Source organism: Pseudopodoces humilis, chromosome 1 (assembly GCF_049639895.1).
Source record: "Pseudopodoces humilis isolate 2021_Gansu_Grassland_sample_001 chromosome 1, ASM4963989v1, whole genome shotgun sequence".
In the NCBI taxonomy this organism is placed as follows: domain Eukaryota; kingdom Metazoa; phylum Chordata; class Aves; order Passeriformes; family Paridae; genus Pseudopodoces; species Pseudopodoces humilis.
Window position 1 is genome coordinate 50,204,144 of NC_142200.1, and position 15,260 is coordinate 50,219,403.

Here is a 15,260-nt window from a genome sequence, read left to right on the forward strand (position 1 = left end):
AAGTTAGATGAAAACAATACATGTGTTTCCACAGAATTGATCCACAATAAAGTGGACTTTGAATCTGATCCTGAATGTTAAATCTTGGGCAAGGCCCACTCTTTGATGTACTTGCATAGGATTTTATAAAAACATTAAAAATAAAGAGTGCACCAAGTAACTTCATCTTTTGGTCAGCTTAAAGTGGAGCAGTGAAAATGAGAGTGCTGTTGCTACAACCTTTGGAAAAGCAATAGCAATTAAATCAAGACTTGCATAAATTAGACACTTAATGCTTTATTTTCTCCTTTCCTTTTTTATCTTTTTCTTTAAATTCTATTTAAGTTAAATTTAAATATTTTGTATCAGTTGGTAAGTTAATGGTTCAACATTTCCTTAAAAGCCCTTTAGATTTTTTTGGGGCAGCTGTTTTCATTGGGGCTGCCATTTTCTTGCTGCAGGGGGAGTGCAGTAAGGAAGCAGTTATTAAAATTTTATTCTGCTGGCTTCTGATTCAGTTGTAGAATGGAGTTTTTCTGATCATAAAAAAGCTATTTTGTTTTGCCTGGTTTTAGTTTCTGTTTTCATCTGTCTCTGTGCCTGAACATTCCGTGAGTTTCTACTGTATGTAATTGTGGCATCTGTTTAAGTCAGAGACCTTGGTTCTTGGCAGTGGAGAAGGAAGGATTTTGCACTCAGTGGAGCTGGGCTGGGAATGCATTGTTCCCATTCAGTGATAGCAAATCAGGCTGTTCAGCTATACACACACCTTTGCCAACAATTTCAAGCACATAGGATAGAAACTGAAGATAACAAGGCTGAAGGAAAATTCCAGCCTCCTCTCCCTGAACCTTGTTTTTTCCCCATAGGCTAACTACAAAAGAGAGATGATGAAAGAAATCACTGAGGTAATGATACAGTTCCAAAAGTTTCTATTCTGATGGGTCAGTCCTTCTGCAGCCACCCTCCAGTGCTGGTTTTGTTAAATTGTATAGTGGGGCCTTATTCTACAAGTGGTATTAATGAAATGAATGTATATCTTCAGTCCTAAAGGAGTTAAAAGTGCTTAATATTGTCACAATATGCAGAGACAGTTTATTGACATAAAATAACCTCACTACCTGGAAGTGACTGAAGAGGCATGCTCATAAGAAAATTTGGCCTAAGTCGGCCAAAATATTTGCATTGGTCTTTTTAACAGAAAAAAAAAAATTCATACATAGACAGAAATTTTAGTTTGTATTCATTATGTTGGAGGAAAAATGGAGCTTGTCCATATTTCTTAAAAAAGCTAAATCCATTCAGTTATGAATGGTGCTTTTGCATGTGGCCTGAAAAGCTTGTATAAAACTTGCAAGTATAAAACTTTCAATTTCTGCAGGATTTTAATGTATTTTTCTTACCTGTTCCTTTCAGTGTCTGGTATTCTTGAGTGTCAACACTTGGTGCTGTTCTTTAAGGACTTTTATATGGAAAATCTCACAACCGTAGCAATATAAAAATAGCTGGAGCTTGAGACTAAGAATTTTTCTCATGTTATGCAAATTCTTAATGGGACATTTACACACAATAAGGTTCCTGGATTTTCAGCATTTTTTTCATAAGGAATAATTTATCTCTGTAACATATTTGGCAGAATTCTGCATATAAGTGCCATCAGTGCTTCACTGATTAATTATATTTATTGTTGTTTCTCAAATTATTATACATCTTTTAGAAGTATGAGAACATTTGTACTAATTACATTAAATCTCTCTTGTGGCAACATATGGCAAGAAACAGGGTTGGCAGTGTCATGAGATTCTAAATCAGAGTGAGAGAATGAGTAATTCTGAAAAGAAAGGTAGGGGAAAATGTAATTATGGCTGAACTAGAAAACAACTGCTTGCTTATAGTGCAGGTAAGTGCTTTGATAGGACCTGATCCCATGCTCCCTATGGATTGCAGAGGCTTACAACTGTTTTGCAGTTGCCCCTTACTCTATTCTTGGATATCTTTTAAAACTCAGCTTCAGCAGGTATACATTTTCCAGATGTGCCATGTGATTAAATATGCAGTGTGTAGCCTCCTGTGTTTGAACAATACTGTTTGCATCAGAAAAATGGGAATAAAAACTGGAAAATATTTCTAGCGGCATCTTCACACAAAGAAGATGAGAGAGAAAATTTGATGAAAGCCTAGTTTTCAAAGGGATGCCTGAAGCATGTAGCCAGAGGCAAGTTAACATTAGTTATAGTCCTTTGCAAGGCCTGTTTACATGTTTCCTCTGTAGTCAAAAGGCTGTATGCATGTGCTGTAAAAATTACAAATGCCTACATGGTTCCTTTCAGTCTTTCATCTTACCAACATGTGAATGCTAGTCGACATTATGCTCAGAGACGTTTTTAAGATCTCCAGCCTTCTTTTAATTGCAGTCAATATATGGAATTCATTTGGGTTGAAGCTTGCCCTTTCTGGAGGGTTGCAGCCGTGCTTGTAGTGGGCTCGTAACTGAGGGAGGGAAGGATGTAAAGCAGAAGAGCATAGCTGGAGGGCTTCTATACTTCATGTTCACACCAAGCATGTCTAAGTGAGTATCTGGCTGTGCAAGAGGTTACACAAGGCTGGCTGAGCCCATATTTGTCAGGGTGCTGGTGCTAGGTCTCCCAAGTTGTTCTTAGTGGCATTCACTTGGGCAGGAATAACATGGATGATGCAGGATCAGTTCTTATTTTTATCTCTGCCACATGGGGAAATACCACCAATTTAATTTTAGCCCACAATAATAGACTTTTTATTTGCATGACAGTAAGTATCTCTTCCTTCTGAATTTAAATGGTTATTTAAAAGCTGAAATATTAAAAGAGCTGTGGCCATTGATTTTTTTCCCTCTGGAAACAAGTCCTTTCAAAGACAGAACTGACTGCTTTAAGTAAAAAAAGGGATAAGCTAAGATTCTACAGGGCTGTGATAGGAAGAGGAGCTACTTCAAACACACTCTGAAATTCTGTATTGGTGAGCTTCTAACACCATCCTAGAAGTTCCATACCCTTATTCCTAATGCAGCTGAGGTGTAATCAGAAGTGGTTTAGTACTTTAATTGGGAATATTTGTGTGTATAGTGTATGCAAATATGAAAATACATTAAATACTTAACATTAGTTAGTAGGTATACCTTAAGGTGGTTTGATTCAACAGGTGGAGATGCATTATATATTGTACTGCTCAAAGTGTTATGGAGCTTGGATATGTCACCTGTCTATTCCAGAAACATTGCATGATATGCCCAGATATACATTCTTGCTACCTTTCATTTGTGTCACCAGTTCAGGTCTCAGTTTCATCTTGATTTTTCATACATTAATATTTGACTTTTCTTTCCTTCCATTTCATCTTTTCCACCACTGCCTAATCCTTCCACCATCATGGCAGAAGAAGCTATCACTCCTACACTTATTACCTGTAAGTAACTTCTTTGTCATCAGAGACACACTTTCTGCCATGTTGTTCCATGCCTAAGTAGTGAATGCTAATACTGAAAGTTCCTTTATAAAAACATACTTTGTAAAAATTTCACCAAGATAAAAACATGGTCAATAATGTAATGAAATATTTAGCTTTATAAGAGTTTCTTATGTCTCATGCTGTGCATTAGTCCTTTGAATAACATTATATAAAGAATTTTCTTAATTGAGAAGTGGTAGGTATAAATATCCATGTCAATGAGAAATTTTCATGCCTAAATAACTATTTTAGAATTTATTTAGTAGTTTGTTTCTCATTTGTACTGTTGAAATTACAGCATTGGTTAGACATGTACAAGCACTTCTATTTGTTGCTGTGTACATATTACTATTTTTTTATGAATAATGATCATGCATAAACATCATAAGTTACCATTCCTGGAGTGAATTTCAAAGGAGAGAGCACTAAAAAATGAGGATGAAGCATAACTTTCAGTAAGTAACAAATTTTTTGTTTTGATTCAGTCCTTAGTAATACCATTATGTGCTTCTTTATTTACTCAAAGCCTCACTTCATTCCCTGTTGTCAGCAGGTGATGAATGAGAAGGGTTCTTCTTTGAATTTAGAAAATCCCTTTCTGAGGCTATTCACTTCTACTTGCTTTCCAGGTACAAGGAGTACATAATAGATTAGCAAAATACTAGGAGTCTTGCTTAGTTGCAAAATGAGATGCCTTTAATCTTGTATAATCCCGTTGGCCAGCAGCAAAATCAGCTATCCAGTTGTTATCTGTTTTCTTTAAACCTCAGATTTAAAAGTCATGAGAACCTGTGAGATATTTTACATGGTTACAGAAGTTGGGGTGTTCCTTGCATAAGACAGATTTTAGTACCAGTTTTTAAGTACGCATGGTGGTAGCATGCTCTTGAACACATTTCAGTAATGTTTTTATTTAAATGCAATATGTAGCTTGTCATGTTCCTTTCAGTTGCACTTCAAACTTCTTAAATACGTTTTTTTTCAGTTTATATTTTGAAAAAAGCATCAAACATTCATTTATAGAATTTATGGAAAATGTTTAAATGTTTTCTATCTTGAAAACTTGTTCTTCAAGAAACCAAGCAGAACCATTCTTCAAATGAATTAAAGCAACTAAAATTCAAACCTCAAAACTGAAATTCTTTAAGACTTCACAATATATGGAAACAGCTCATGTGCTTGGTAATTCAGATTTCATATTACATTATTTGACACTTTATGTATAGTGCCATTTTTTTAAGTTGTAGTTTAAAGCAATATATTAATGTGGAGGTCAGAGAAAATTAGCTCTTCCACATATATAGTATTCCAAAATTTTTTTCTGTTCCAGATATGAAAAGACATATTTTCCATGAAATACAACTTAAAAAAATAAATTTAGTTCGGGAGCATTTAAATGTAGTTCTTCAAAATGTTGAAAGAATATAATACAGTAAGACATGTCTTGCCTTAATAAGTAAATATATTTAAATTTATATTTTAATATGATTCATGTCTCAAAGCTAAATAAAAAAAAATTGAAACAAATGGAACATTAAATGAAACAATGTTTCATTATTTAGAGAAATTGGATTCTATCTTTTATTTTTTTTTTCCTCTTTTTCCACAGATAAAGGAAAATGCCTGAATTGAAATATTTCTTTTAGGTATTACAAACAGGTTTTGTCCCTAGTTTTGCAGTCACAGAGACTGTAAATAGTGGATGGAATAGGGCATCTGAGGATTATTTTCAGTACTCTCCTAGTGACATCAAGAAAAGATCTTCTTGTTAGTGTGACACAATTTCAGTAACTTTCTAGCTTGGGTTGATTAACTTTTCCAAAAAAAAATTGTGGGATTTTGACCTCATAGTGTTTTGTTCCCCATCTGACAAAAGAAGGGAAGTAAGAGCCCTGCAAAGTGCAGTCAAGATTGGCTGTCAGTAGAAGGAAATATTTTGGACCAAATTCTCCACCTGTTTACGCATCACACAATTTCACTGAAATTGGTGGAAATCTTAGATGAATGCAGGATTCATTACAGTTTTATTTTTAGCTGAGGAAGTTGGTATAGATTATAAAATGTTCTATATTTTGAGAAACATAATTTCAAGTACTCTGCCATTGCTAATTTACCACTTCTATACTGAGTATCATATTCAAATTTACTGATTAGTCATTGTAAATGCAAGCTATAACATCCAAGTGAGGATCTATGCACTGAAATAGTTACTATTGTCTTGTGTGCTGCTTTCCTTGTGTGCTGTGGGCTCCTTTTCCCTAGCAGACTGCAATCTCTGCCACTTGTAGATCCATCCTAAATTAAAATTTAAAAAGAAAAAATTGGCAGATGCCAAGAGCTGCTGATGAATCGTCAGAGGTGGACCTACAGCTGTGCATATTTGGCAGAGAATTATTTCTATTTTATCTTGTGTTTACTAGTTAGCCAGTCAATAGTTATTACAGAAAAAAGAGTTGAGTACTGCTATTGAGAATTCTTTTTAATGGGCCTAAGTACCTCTGCCAGTCTTTCCTCCCCCTCTTGCATTCATGACATCTGGTGCATTTTTTACCTTTCACCTCAGTCAGGCTGCAGATTTTTTTTTAATTTTTTTTTTTCTGGACATAGTTAGTCCTCTGTATGTTCTTTTGTTCCTAAGATTAGAGTAAATTTTATAGTGCTCATTAACTCTGCAGCAGGTCTTTTGACTTGGCAGTTGATTCCAGGTGGGAAAAAGGAAGAATGGAGATGGTGTCATTAGTTGTACTGGCAATGAGTGATGTTCTCAGCATGGCAGGTGGCACTGGCATGAACTGCTTGCACACATCTTCTGACGGGCAAAACCCCCACGCCATGGGCTGAAGAAGGAAAAGTGTGTTTATATTTTGTTGTGTAATTATGGTTAAATGGGCTAGGCAAGCCTGCTGCTGAGGCAACAACAAGCACCACTGTGCTGACCATTGGCCTTTTGTATGTGAGATTTTAATTTTTGTAAAGATTCTGCCCTTGTAGCTCATTACCCATTTGTCAGGAGCTAACAACTACATTTCATGGAAATTAAAGCATAAGAAAAACAAATTGAATGCTTGGACCATCAGAATTTACTCCAGACACTGCTGGCTGATAGTTTGGCCAATTCAGTTTACCCCAGATTCTTGGGCAGATAGTTACAGATTGTAGCTTTCATAAGTTCCTTTCTATAAAAGATTTCAGAATATTGCTATGAGTGGGATGTATACCAAATTAAAATGCGAAGTTGTGAAGGCAGCTTTTGATGCTGTTCCTCAGTTTGAGCTTGATATCAAAATGATATGTTATGATTATTACTGAAATTAAGTACTTATGCAACAACAGAGCTGCACAGCAGTTAGGTGCATAATGTTATTATATTTTTGTGCCTTTTCACAAGTAATTTTAGCTTGTGGAAGGTGAGGTAGGGAAATAGGAGACAATTATTACATAATATTCTTATACAATGCTAATCATGTTAAGATCTTAATAGCAGGAATCTGCTCTTGTGTGTCCCAGCACTAATCATCTAGTTAGGTGCCCTAGAACAGAAGTGCATCGTCTGTATGGAAATCTCAATCCCAAAGCTTAATACTGTATTAAAATACTAAAATAATAGACTTTATAGGACTAGAGGCTCTATTGCCTGATACTTGGTGTATGACACAGGGGACAAAATTCCTCCTGCAAGAAAACTAATTCCACAAACACCAAGCTTTTTCATATAAATGTGCATGAAAACATACCCTACTTTCCATGAGAATTTGATAGTTTGGGGCCCAGTTAAGTATGCTTTTCTTGTGTCTCTAACTTGAGCTCAGAAGCCTGGCAGTCTGTTCTCAGTTTAGATCTCTTGCTTCACTAGCAGATACTCAGTGTTGGCTTCTGTATCTCTCTATGGAGACTTAATTTCTAGCTCATTTGCACCATCCCACTGCCATTGACCTAGTACATAGGGCAGAAAGCTCAATGTTAGTAAATTTGAAAAATTACCCTAATAATTACAGTAATAATGTTTCAAAAAAATCAGTAGTGTCAAAACTCCTAACAGTGATTTCTGGATAATGCCAGAGAATATGCAGTCTTCACGTTTAAAACCAATGCAGTAATACAAAAACAGAGAAGGAGATAAGAAAGAATCCTGTTTTCTTAACTACAGCTGCCCTGGGAACCAGAGTGAGATCATGTTTGCATCTTGTCGGTGGAGGAGGGTATTGAACAGAAAAACACGAATGTGTTTGAACTGTTTGATCTGTTAGACTACACCTGTGATCTCTTCTGCTTCTTTAAGTATGCAGAGTTACATAGGCCTGTGTCATAGAATCCTGTAACCAACAGTAACCATGGATTTCTATAACTGTGTTGTAAACTAGACTCATATGATAAGGGGATGTCCCAGGAGTTTGTTGCATGTTGCAAAGTCTACAATGCCGATATACTGAAATCTTCAGATAATATTTGGTGTCCAAAATAAGGCAAGAAGGGTGTTCTACTCAATCACTATAAACTACATTTTTGTGCTACGTGCTGTATGCTTTGTGTACAGATGTGCAGTATCTAGCTTTTATGCACAGATAGCAAAAAGGATCAGAATTTGGATTTTATTTTTAATTAAAATAAATGACATAATTTTTTTTTAATTTATCTAAATTCATTATTTCTTATACTGATTCCTTGTATCTTCTGATTCTTTTGGATCTGATTATGTTGCTTTATAGCCAAGGCTTACGTTCCCATTTCACTGTACAAAAATTGTAAATAATCCTTAACACACTGACCAGCAGTAAGTAATTATTTTTTAAAATTTTATTAGCTCTTTCTGAAGCGTTTGAGGGAGGGGCTGGTGTTTTCAGGGGCATGTCTGTGTTGCCTCTTCCTTGTACCCCCTGTCATTAGCATTGTTGCTGTTACTGTTTGTTTTCCTGTCCCATTGCTGTTTCCAGTAAATTGCTCTTGTCTCAACCTTTACCTTCGGTGCCTCCAGTCCTGCTCTCCTGCCCGCCACAGGGGGAGAGAGAGGGGAGCTGGGAGTGAAAGAGTGTCTCTTGGATTTGGAGTGCTTTCAGTGGGAACACTAAATTGGAGAATGCCATTCCTAAACCACAACACAAATTACTGTCTGTGCTCCATTAGTGTCAAGCAATAAATTTGCAGATGAGCTGAGGTTTGGAGGTTTTTCCGTCCTTAGATGGAACAGTACTTGTTTGGTGAAGGTACCAGACATCTAGTGAGGGAAACAATGTAACTGTAGAAAAAATAAATACTTATGCAGCCTAGAGATGTCTTTGTTCTTTCCATGCTATTAAAAGATTTGTGTTGTTTTCTAAACTAATATATGGGATTTGAATTGAATACTGAGATTGCTTTTAGAAACTGTGGAATCCATATACTCTTGTAGGATAAGCCTGAAAGCCTGTCTTTATTATATATAACATAGAGACACGATCCATATACTTGGGAGAGAAAGAAATTATGGTGACAGCTATGTGTATTTAAGAAGTTACCATTGTATTTGAGTATTTGTGTTGCCATCCCATGTGACTTTTGTTGAGGTACTATTACCAGGGTGGCCTGTCTCCTCTATAAAACCGTGTATTGAATAAATTTTCAATTAGCCTGTTGACACTGGGTTTTAGCTTTCTTAAAAATTTTATTCCCAAATCAATCATTCTTGCTGTCAACAGCAGTCATTCTAGGCACTGAGATCTTGCCATTATCAGCCATCATTGTTGTATTATACTTTCAAAGATATTATAAGGTGAATCATTTTCATTCACTTTGTTTCAAACTTTTCCCTCAGGAAAAAATGGTGCTTTATTTATGTGGGTTTTACTCTGAAATTGCATTTCTGTATACACAGATAGCTCAAAAATTACTTTAAATACTTCAATTTAAAATACACAAATAGGAAGATGAGTTTCATATTTCATTTATTATTATTATTAGTAGTAGTAGTATTAGTATTTATTTTACAAGGTAATGATGGTGTTGGAAACTCAGTTTCTCTAAAAGCCAAACCTGCCATTACACTTTATGTGATTGCAAATGTGTTAACAGAAAGTAGAGAACTTATGCTGCATATTAAGACCAAAACTCACTTCATAATTTATGTTGGCCTGTATTTTTTCTGAAAGATTGAAGTGTTAGTTTTGAAAATGGCATTATGAAATATTGAACTGATTGACAGAATATGTCTGCAAAAGATGGGACTACAGGGAATGAGATGAAGGATGCAGTGTATTTCTCTTGGTCTCAAGGAGGACAAGCAGAAAATAAAGAAAAATGAGTTGAAGAAGTCATACAAAGGATCTAACCCTAAGACTTCATAGCTCCAGTAAGCCACAGGCTACATCACTTCTGTGGTGCAGACGAGAACAACTGTAACAAGATGTTCATGTCTGTTGAGAGATGCCAGCACAGGGCACTGAGGTGTTGTAGTCATTAGTTCTGTGATAGCTTCTACTGAGTGATATTTTTTTTCTTGAGCTTGTTATCTGAAATCTGGTCTCTATTGCTTAATCCCCTGGGAGGTGCTTCACCTGAAATAAATTTTTGAGCCTATCTGCAGTGGTTATGGTCAGGTTAATGATGATCCACCTCAAGGTGGCATCTATCACTGTTGAGTGTTAATTTCACAAAGAAAATGTTCTAATCTTGGCTTCTTTTCCTACTTCTCCTTTACATTTCCTTTCTTACCTAAAGTACACCTTGAGCTCCCTTGAAGAGAACAGATCCCCAAAGGGGAGAACAATGGTCATTTGCTTTCTGTGATGTCTAGATGACCAAAATCATCATTCATTTTCAGATTTCTTTTCTGTCACTTATCTGTCATTTCCTGCACTAATTACCTATTTCTGGCATGAGAGGATAAGGAACCATATCTCAGGTGCTTTCTTCTTCTATTCCTGATGACTCTTACCTTCTGTTTCCACTTGAGAGTCTGTGCAAGGTTTCTCTCTGACCAGGGTCCTTCCTAATTTCAGTGCAATATTGCACTTGCAAAGTGTAACTGGGAAGATTGCATCAATTTTGAAGCTGAACATCACAAAAGCTAATCAAGCAAGGAACCAGAGGAATGGACTGTGCTGTGTGCTAGCATATCTAGCAAAGCCTGCCTGGCATTTCTTCAGCCAGACACCCTGCTGCAAAAGAATATATCTTTTATGAGACTTATCATAGTATGTTAGAATCATGACTCTATTTCATTTATAAATGTGCAAGAAAGGATTTGTTATTACTGCTATTATTATTATTCTTATTATTATTATTATTATTATTATTATTATTTAGTCTGTAATATTTATTTATTTATTTAGTGTATGCTACAGAGAGAAATCTGTGAGACTATAGGTCAAGAAAGTCTTGCACAATTCTGTCAGTTCCTGTGCCAATCTGACACAGTGATCCAAATAAAAAGAAGCAGTAGTTTGAGCAGAGCAGGGTGTTGTAGGGCTTATGCTGTGAAATATCTGCTCCTGTGAGCACTGAGACGGTGAACATAAAGATGCACACTTATTTTTCTTTTTAGTTGCTGAAGTTCAGGGCTGTTTCTGCATTTGAACTGAGATCGCTCAGTGAGGTATTGAAGCAAATGTCTGGGGGTGTCTTCATTATACTCAGTTCACCTGCAGAGGGAGGTAGCTTCTCCCCTTCATTCCCATTCCCTGATTCCTCTGATCATGAAAGCAAAATTTGGAACTACCAGAGGCATGTGTCTTGTCTGAAGAAAAGGCAGAGGAAAACATTTGCAAGCCTGTGCATTTCACAGTTGAACAGGAATGAGAGAATCAGCTGTTTCAGGGCAGTTATGCTACTCTACACCTCCTGTTTCAAAGTAATAGCGTTCTTTCCTCCTGTGTTGACATCAGTAGCGCAAAATAAAATCTTCCGATATGGATTTTATAAACATGTTCTTATTGAGTGTAATAATGCAATTTACATTATTTGCTGCAGCAACATAGTTTTTGCATACGTTTTTGGTATAAAGGCTAGTATTTTGCCATTTATGGTCCTATTTGGAAATTGTCAGTGGAAAGGTCACTTCAGATCAACTAAGTTCATGGCTTATGGTGTATTTTCAAAAGCAGATGAAATACTGAATTCTTTGTATTTAGTGACTTTTTCAGGTCAAATCGTCATGTTTATGATACATGGTGGATTACAGCTCTGTTCCTTGGATCCTGTCCATCTCTTCCTGGATGTTATAACATCCAGGTGTTACTGGCAGAAGGACTTTCCTTTCTGCTTACACACATAGGGAGGAGCCATGTCTGCACTTTAATATTACTAAGATTATATAAGATAATTTAAACTAACAAAAGAAGAGAAACTTACAAGAGTGTTAGTAAACCAGTGGGATTACCTACTGCGTGCTCTAAAAATAATTAAATAGAGAACAGAATTCATGGGTTGCATATTGAGTTCTAATACATGCTCCCAGCAAGAACAGAGACCGTATTTTTTATTAATAGGTAAATACAGTTTCAACTGCCTTTTGATGGAATCCAAAGCATCATAAACCTATTCTGAAGCAGTAGCGCTGAGCATTCATGGAACTGTCTTGTCTATTCCTCTGTCCAAAAATTATTATACCTAACTTGCTCCTTAGACCCAACCATTTTTGTCTTCCTTCCAACTTCTATTTCAACACTTACGTGCCCAGCTCTTAAGCCTGCCTCCTTGTTCTCCTGGCCTTTTACTTTTTCATCTGTTTCTCTTCTTACTCTGCTCCTTCTTTTACTTACTCCTATTCTTTATCTCATTTTTCTTTACCCCTGCCCCAGATAGTATAATGTCTGTCACACCTTGAAAAAAATTTCTTTAGAATTGCCTTATTTTCATTCTCTGTGCTCTGCATTTGCACTGGGGATTTTTGCAGTGGGGATTATTTTTGTAAAATTGTTTTTTACATTGCAATGCATTGGGGATTGTTTTGTATAATTGGGGATTTTTTTTTTTTTGGTAAAAACCATACACTGTTTTTATTTGTTTACTTTTTTCTTATCTAAAAACTGATACCAGTTTTTAAAATAAAATTCACCTCCAGGGTGAAACATAGCACACAATATTTTATATTCAAAAATGAAAAAAATTATCCTAAGCAATTGAAAATTATTTCACCATGAAAGCTGCAATGTAACACTAATTTTAAGAAATGTATATAAATACTGCATATTTGCTTATGTCCAAACAAGGTAATGCTTACTGTATTAAGCACTGCTCTTCCTTTTATGCCCTCTTGTTCTTCTTTGAATCTTAACATTCACTCGTTTCTTTAATTTAGGAGAAAAAGCCATTAAACATAGATACTTCCTGAAAGTATGTGCTGCATGAAAGCTTTAATTAAATCTACAAGTAAAGCTTTAAAAGAACAAGAATCAAATTAATTGCAACAAGGACCATGCATTTATTTCTGTGACAGGCCCTTGCACATTAGAGAAAAGGCAATCTGTGTACCCTTATCTGAATTAGCAAACTCAGTATCACTTTTCATTAGCATGGTAGGTCATTGCCATGCATCTTCAGTGTGGCACTGTTTACATGTTAATGACCTCACAAATAGAGTCTGTTCCAAATGGTGTGCAGTAGCAGAAAGTTGTAAATCCATGAAGTGGAATAAACTGTCCTCTACTTTCTGCACCATTGCTTCTTGCAAGTTCCCCTCTAGACCGAGCTTCATAATTAGGCAACAGTATAATTAAGGCAAATTCAGTAAATGCAGACAGGGCAAAAGGATTTATGGCATATTATGGTTCTTACAGCATACCTGAAATAAATTAATTTCTAAGCATGACTGTTAGTTGACTTCTCAGTGACAGGGAGTCTAGGAGTAGAAAGTGTTGTTCACAGGAAACACTCAGAGCTTGAGTTAGCATGAGTCCATGATGACGTATTCAGTTTTACATGCTGACATAAGCATGAAAAAAACTCTGAAAGGTTCAGTAGAACACTGCTTTAGTTGTTTGGGGTGTGATTGCTTTGTATTAGATGAGATTTTTAAGATTATAAGTATATTTTTTCCCCCACTATATAGTGTCATGAAACCAGCATGCTCCCTAAAATCATATCCTTAAAGAAAATATCATATATTATATCTAGTAATTTGACTAGTCAGTGGAAAGCTTCAATGCATTAAAATTCTGGAATGATAAAGCCAACATCAAACCTCAGCATAACCACTTAAATTTGATTGCATAAAACAGCTAAAACAAGGCCTGTTCTGATAGCCTGCTGTGTGAATTCCTTTAAGTGCTGGATAGCCTCAGTTCCTGTTGACTCCAGCACCACTCAGAAATTGATCCTGTATTTGGATGTGTTTGGATGTCTCAGCCCTGCCAGAAGACAAAGCCTGTTTTTCACTGGACAAGTGCAGCCTGTACCTACCTGGTGTTGCAAAGCTCTGTGGTTCTGCTGCAGCAACCTTGGGGGGTGCTCTGCAGACAGAGAGTGATGGCTTCTACTTTAGCTGCTCACCTAATATGCAAAGCAAGTTTAATTATATGCTGTCCAACCCTCTCTGCTACATATTTTTCCACTTGCTGGTTCTGAGTGAAATACATATTTTCTACGTGCAGAGGTTACTAGTAAGTGTACAGTGCCCCTGGAAGCATTTATGGCTAATCTTGCCCTCAGCATGTGTAATGTAGCTAAATACTAATTAAAGGTTAAAGAAAAGGGATCCATCTTCTCTGTTCCTGATTATTAGAGGGTTGTGTTCAGCCTGGAATCAGGTGCAACATTCAACTGGACAGAATTGCTAGGGTGTAGCAAAACATAACTATATGAGACTAAAATTCAAGAGACTCCAGATTTTCTAGCAGCGTGACAAAAGACCAATAAATCACTGTCTTGTGTTTTGTAATAAATTAGCTGGTTTACTGTGTTTCATATAAATATGTGATGCTGCAAGGCATACATGAGTAGAATGTAGATTTGATTTCATAGGGGACATTTATTTTGTCCTACATACTAACTTCTGAAAAGTATTCATGGCACAGTTGTAAATTTTTTCTATTAAATTCAAAGAGAGATACAGTTCTGGTAAGGCAATAAAGTCACCATGAATATTATTGCCGTCTCTCATATCTAAATAATAGCTGATTAAAGCAAGTTTTGATGATTTGTAAATATTGCCATTACTGCTCACGTTCATTATAAGAGAAATGAACTGAAGAGTGATGGAGCTGTGGTGGCAGATAAAAAACTTGGCTGTTCAGTGAAAGTCTGTCTTTGCCCTGCAATTTCCCCCCGGTTTCCAGAGGTTTTGTAATTTTAATACTTCTGCAGAACCTTTCAGACCAGTATTCAGTCTGTAGTTTTGCAATTGTTTGAAGTTACCCTTCCAGAAATTCTGTTGTTCACTTCTTTCCAATAGGCTACTTCCTGACATAAAAATCTAATAGCAATTGATTTTATAAAAAAGTTTCCAAATAGGTCATGGAAGGAGCAGAGGAGTCAAGAGGTCTGGTGTCTGCTACCAGTGCTGATGAAAGTTCTTTGGGTGTCGTATTCTCCACATTAATTACATTTTGATTGCTATTAACTTTGGCAAAGCAGTGGTATTAGAGTTATCAGAGGTCTGATATCGGAGGTGAAGTGCTTCATGCTTCCTTTACCATCACTTGGGTTTTAGAAGATCTGGTCTTTGTGTTTCTAAACTGAGAATTTAGAGTTAGTACCTGAAAATCAGTGATGGAGACATCACCAGCTCAGTCAGGGTTACCAACACGTTCTCTTAGGAGTAGCCCTTGCTAAAGCATCAGGGGAGGTGTAATGTGTTTTGCCTGACCCTAGCTGCTTTGACACTTCAG

The 15,260-nt window shown here is 36.2% G+C and overlaps 1 protein-coding gene across 12 annotated transcripts in view; it reads left to right on the forward strand.

Annotated features, from left to right (window-relative positions):
* The window catches only part of PTPRM (protein tyrosine phosphatase receptor type M), a 442,950-nt gene that overhangs the window by 293,260 nt on the left and 134,430 nt on the right, over positions 1-15,260 (forward strand). For 7 of the 12 annotated variants that reach the window (XM_088050998.1, XM_088051003.1, XM_088051039.1 and 4 more), the window contains one exon: positions 3,391-3,420. The exons of the other annotated variants lie outside the window; for them this stretch is intronic. In XM_088050998.1, coding sequence (XP_087907124.1) covers positions 3,391-3,420 — 30 coding nt within the window. The remainder of the gene's footprint in view (positions 1-3,390; positions 3,421-15,260) is intronic. 12 annotated transcript variants of the gene reach the window in all.